Below are 6,018 nucleotides of genomic sequence, written 5' to 3'. Positions count from 1 at the left end.
GAGCAGCCACGTCATACTAAAGCAAAATGAATGATCTCAGCATCAGAATCAGAATACTTTATTGATCCTCGAGGGGAAATTGGGTCAGTTGCAGTTGCTGCCATTGTAGAACAGTAATAAAATAGAAAAGGGAAATAACAAATATCCTAGATATATGTATGAAATGTGTACACTATACAACAACATAAATCAACCATAAATAATAAACCATATGAAATCAGCTGTCTATATAGAAATATATCTGTTGTGAAACATTCTACATTGAGTAACAAGAACATTAAAAAAATGTGGAGGAATTTGAGCAAACCAATGCGAAGGACATGCTATAAGAGTGCACATATATCCTCCACAATAGTGTGCACCATGCAGTATCTATTGTACTGTACCATATTGTAACAACAACAACTGGATATTACTGTTGGTATAGACACAGCTATCTGCCTATAGTGTCATCAGAGACACTTGCATGAAGCAGAAATTAAAGGCTACGTATATCTCACATAATGAACCTGCAGAGGAACGTGTCTGCATGTCTTTCTAACCTGCATTTGATAAGTGTGATAAGTGAAGCACTGTATTTCTAGTTATGATTCAGGCTCTATTATAAATTCAACAGTTTGTCATGAATGCTGCAGTGTATAGCTGGAGGAGGCAGCAGCCTGCTGACATTGGCTGTGTTCTTATTACTCCTGACTGGTGATGAATTTGACATTAAAAGCTGTTTCTCTGGCTGCATGCGAAGGCCTCTGGGTCCAGGTCGGCCACCAGCTGGCTGAGAGAGTCTCTGAAAGCTGAGGGACACGTACATGCTGATGTCTCAGGTTCCCAATTGGAGTGTGTGTGTGTGTGTGTGTGTGTGTGTGTGTGTGTGTGTGTGTGTGTGTGTGTGTGTGTGTGTGTGTGTGTGAATCCAAACTGGGGGTATCCAATACAGGATAAAATTAGGCCAGCCAGGCCTTATATTGCTGACGGAGCTGGGGTGGCCAAAAAAAGCCTAGGGTGGAAGCCAACAGTGGAAGTGCAAAGGAAGAGAGGAAGAACAAGAAGGATCGCAGCTGAAATGGCCACCAAACGTAAGGAAATAAATGGTGACAGCTTTAAGTAAAGTGAATCAGAGCAGACAGGGAGCTGTACAGAGTCCAGCTGTCAGGTGGAGGAGGAAGACAGAATTTCTTTTTTTTTCTGTTCTGTTCTGCTGGGCAGGTGTGAATACAGACAGGATGACCAGTCACATACTGAGTGCAGCATGTCTTTCATTTGGTAGACAGATGGACAGAAGAAACTAAATGAGATCTTATTGCTGATTGAATGTTGTTGTTTGTTTGATTCTTAAAGATCCAGATTGTCCCATGAGAAAAGAAGCTTTATAAGTGTTGTCTTGTCGGGGATATTTGTTGCTATTATGACTAGAATCAGAGTTGAACTTCATTGGTGTGACGGCACAAGTATGTTTCTGCCTCACCAGAGTCTTGTCCAAGTTGTTGTTTGTGTGTGCCTTCCTATGTATATGTTTAAGTGTGAGATCCCAAGAGTTTGTTTTAATCAGATAATTACCTTGAGATTATCGCTGGAGTTTGGAGGCTCCTTTAATGTTTTGGCGGTTGAAGATCTAATATCATACTGTGACTCATCGTGGAATTATTCTTTTATTCATTACTCATTCAGAAATGGGCATTATTAGAAGCAACACAATTGTTCAGAGACATATTTTTTCTCAAAATATCTTCTATTTTGGGAAGAAAGGAGATGAACAAAAAGATGCTACTGTTTGGGATGTCCTTGATTTGTATGTAAGGCTCATGTTATTTTCATTATCTTTCCTCATGTCACATGTTTTCTTTCTTTCTTTCTTGGAACATAAAGCCAAATAGACAACACAGCACATTTGATGGTGTAGTTGCTGTTTAAAACTGCTCATATAGTTCAAACAGAGTGTCTGACCAGTCCAAAACTGTTCTTAAATTCTCAAAAACTATGTTTTTGAATAATTTCCTGCTCATTTTCCTCTCATATACCTCAAACGTCTCCGGCACACACAGTGATGTGTGTCAGCACCAGCTCTCTTGTTGTAATAAACAGAGGGAGCTAAAGGATCACATGAGTCATTTGAATGAGGAGTGACAGTCACACACACACACTGCATCTCGAAGCGGTGTCACTTTCACAGGGCTTTGGAAAACTGATATGAAACGACCTTAAACAAAGTCTGAGCCTCTTAAAAAGTAGTGCTCTCCCTACTGTCATCCATCTCTCCTGTCACCTGTTCTTTGCCTGTTTCTAACATGTGTGTGTCTTCTTGGGCAGTTGTGGATCTGGTGTATTGGCGGAACGTGAGGAGGACCGGTGTGGTGTTCACGGGGCTGGTGATCGGTCTGGCCAGTGTGTTCCAGCTCAGCGCCATCACCGTACTCTCCCACGTTTGTCTTGGTGCAATGTGTGTCACCTTCCCCCTCCGTCTCTACTATAAGCTGCTGGAGGTGCTGCGCTGGAACCCCGGGGTGCACCCCTTCCAGTGAGTCCAGACATCGCTGGTTTGTTTTTCCTACTACTCTCTATGGGTTGAAGCTTTCAGGGATGCTGCACTTGTGGCTAAATGTAGGGCCTCAGTCCACGTGTGTCTCTCCGTCCCCAGGTCATATCTGGATAATGACAGCACTCTGACAGATAAGGAGACAGTGATGCTGGTAGAGGAGGTGGTGCTGCTGATCGCGTTTGCTGTCACAGAGATCAAACGCCTGATTTTCATCGACAGCGTGATCGACTCCATTAAGGTCTGAGTGTGATGATTAAATACAACCCCAGTGCAAAACATAAATAAAACAGAAGCCCATAGAGGATTCACCAAACTAAAGTATTAAGAAAGATAATACACTGACAGAAATGCACAACACTACCTGATACCACAACACTGGGCAGGCAGTGCACTGTCAGCTCTTACGGGCATATGACTGTGAGCAGTTCCCCACAGTTTTAAATCAACTCTTATTTTTTGTTTAGTATCGATCAGCAAAACCAGGACCTGAAAGAGCTGCATAGTGGAGGTGTTGATTCACAGAGGGATCGACAGTACATCCATCACACCACAGGGACTAATGAAACATTATTGAATAATTCAACTTAACAATCTAATTTTCTTCTGTGCTCTTCCTCTCAGTTTGTCGTGCTCCTGTATCTGTTGACCTACGTCGGCCTCGAAACCAACGGACTGACTCTGGTGATAACTGGTGAGCAGTTCTTTCAACAATCATCGCACAGATACGTGTTGCTTAGTGAAAGGGTTTTGTACGTAATGCAATTTACAAATTGAAATAAACCTGTGAAATCATCTTTGTTGAACAGCTGTGATTGCCGTTTTCTCCATTCCTCTTTTGTACAAAAAGCAGCAGGTGAGAGTTTCACTGAACTTTCTGCTAACATCATAAAACTACAACACTTACTCAGGCAGAAAAAATATAACTCAAAAACGAGTAATAAAAAAATATGCATGAACTAAACGTGGGAAGAAACAGACATTAGATACAGAAATGCTTTGACTGCCCTGACCTTTGTGCTGCTTTGCTGACAGGTGCGGATCAGGAGGATCGTTAGAGCAGTCAGAGCTTTTGTAAAGAAAGTCAGAAACCTGTAAGTAACCTGCTCTTTATATAATGTTCTTTTATGTGCTTTTACTGTCATTCAAACAAAACAGCAACACCTTTCTGTTCTGTTTTTGTCTTATGACGTTGGTTCATGTTTTGCTGCAGGTGCCTCAGTCTGTATGATTCAGTGAGACCCTCATCTGCCTCTGAACCTGCCCCAAAACCTGCAGTTGCAGCTGCCCTCAAACAGAAGGCCAAGTCCAAGTAACTTGTTGGTCGTTCGTTGAAAGCACCCAGGATTTGGGGTTTTGGAAGATGTTGGAATGGCACATCCTCTGTGGGGCCGCTGGAGGGGCAGCTCATTTCCATTTCTCCACCACCATGTTTGTTTATGGGAGAACGATTTAATCGATCCTGACAGCTGAAACAAAGCTGCCATTCACTCAAGGAGAGGGAGTGGAAGTGCATGATTAGAAGAATTTTATTTACTGAGATGCTTTCTGTGGGTAGCATTTAATATCACCAGTTCACACAGTCATCTGCTCCGAGCAGGGACGGCACAGGATATCACTGTTTTTTTTTCTTCTTTCAAAACAGGTCTATTTTTACACAACTAGTGTGCACTGTGTTCCTGTTGAGCTGCAGAATTATTCATAATGAAGCAGTGAAGCATTATTGCTGCTTACATTATTTAGCATCATTCATTGTTAGCTGGATAGAAGAAAACTGACATGGACATTGCCTGCCATTAATTAACATTAAGGGTGTTGTGCTTGCTACCCTACCTACATAACCTAAGTATTAGCAAAAGCTTTCTAAGCAGGAACTCCTGACAACTTTTAGGAGACTAATATGAGAAATAACAAGAGCAATGTCCTCTGCTCTTCATGCTAATTGCATTTAATCAGGTACAAAGAGTGACTTCCTGCTCCTCTTGGGTCAGTCTAATTATTAAAGGTAGAAAGCATGGCAGCAAAACATCTCTTAATGAGAGAGAGCAGTAACACTGCTGTGTCCTGCAGTGACACTGCTGTGCTTATGGCAGACAACTTTATATCTGCTCTCATATTTTATCTGAAACCTTTTTTTGGACACACATGGGCAGCCAACTCAAACTGTGAACACAATATTGGTATATTATCACCTTTTGAGTATATACGGCGAACAGTTGCACATCCAGCATGCACAGAGCAACATTTGTGTTCATCTGGGTCGTGTTTGTGTTCACCTGATGAATATAAGTCCAATATTCACTCAGCTCTGCATTGACCCCTTGATGGACATATTTGCTACTTAAGCTGCTAAATGCCCTCCTGTGTTCACCAGCTGGTTGCTAACCTGGTCTGTCTGCTGATTGGTGCTGGGCAGATGAGTTTTTAAAGCATTTTGGCTGGAAAAAGCTGCCTGTTGCAGTTGCATAACTGTGTGAACTAGCCGCACCATAACATGTCTTCAGAGGACATTTCAGTAAATAAAAGTGCAACCTACAGATTTTACACCATTGTTAAAATATTTAGCATAATCAGACAAAAAGCAAGTTACTTAAATAAAGGATTGATACACAAAAGTGGGTCAATGGTCTCTTCTGCGGCCATGTTTCACTTTCAAAAAACAAACCAGCAAATGAAGCAGCATCACAACATGCCGCTGACAGACTGAGAGAAATTTCACGGAAATGTAAGAAAGTAGAAGTTTTCCTCCAGCATCAAGAAAATGACATTTGACTGAAGAACTTCCTCTTTAATATTTATGTCAGTCCAAAATATAACGATTGAATACTTCCAGTGAGGATCGGATGTTTCAACACAGATGGCTGCAAGCACAACTCCATGTCAGCATTTTCCAAATCAACCAAATGACTTAAGAACGTGGTCATTGTTTATCTCCAAAAATGACCAAGACATCAGCATAAAATTACACAAAACACCTCGTGAGGAGTTTCCTCATTGTTTAAGTATCGACACTTTGAACCAGCTGTGCTGCAGAGGGTGCTGTTTTACATTCAAACTCGGCCTGTTTCCCCCCAACACTCAACACTCTAGTTGATTAATTGTCACTCCGGCCAACTGTGACATCATCTGAAAGACCAGCAGAAACAGATTAGGGTTGGGTGTGTACCAACATTAAAAATGTTCAGTGCTTTAACGGACATGAGGGTAAAAGGTTCAGTTGTGGGTGAACTATTCCTTTATGGTTCCAGCTGCCAAACCTGAGCCAGTAAACTGTAAACAGTTATTTCAGAGCAGCTGTTTAGCCTGCGAGCTACTGTTAGTGTGTCAGATTAAATGTTGGTGCTCTCTAGTGGTTGGTGTTTCAGAACTTAAAACACAGCTGCGCTCTTACTAATACGTCTTAATGGCTTAATCGCAGGTTGAAGCAGCCTTCAGACCCCTGCTGATTCTGATGTTTCAGTGTGTAATGAGAAAATACTTACTCACTT

At 41.7% G+C, this 6,018-nt stretch overlaps 1 protein-coding gene across 1 annotated transcript; it reads left to right on the top strand.

The window, feature by feature from the left end:
* The first annotated feature begins 1,060 nt into the window (after nucleotides 1-1,060).
* Nucleotides 1,061-3,846, top strand: rtn2b (reticulon 2b). The gene is made up of 7 exons (XM_070983097.1): nucleotides 1,061-1,073; nucleotides 2,305-2,512; nucleotides 2,633-2,771; nucleotides 3,155-3,224; nucleotides 3,340-3,386; nucleotides 3,566-3,624; nucleotides 3,744-3,846. Exons 1-7 carry the CDS (start codon nucleotides 1,061-1,063, stop codon nucleotides 3,844-3,846), a joined length of 639 nt encoding a protein of 212 aa, XP_070839198.1.
* Nucleotides 3,847-6,018: the final 2,172 nt, after the last annotated feature.

Source organism: Chaetodon trifascialis, chromosome 16, assembly GCF_039877785.1.
Source record: "Chaetodon trifascialis isolate fChaTrf1 chromosome 16, fChaTrf1.hap1, whole genome shotgun sequence".
NCBI classification, from domain to species: Eukaryota; Metazoa; Chordata; class Actinopteri; order Chaetodontiformes; family Chaetodontidae; genus Chaetodon; species Chaetodon trifascialis.
This window is presented reverse-complemented; position numbering and strand designations above follow the sequence as displayed.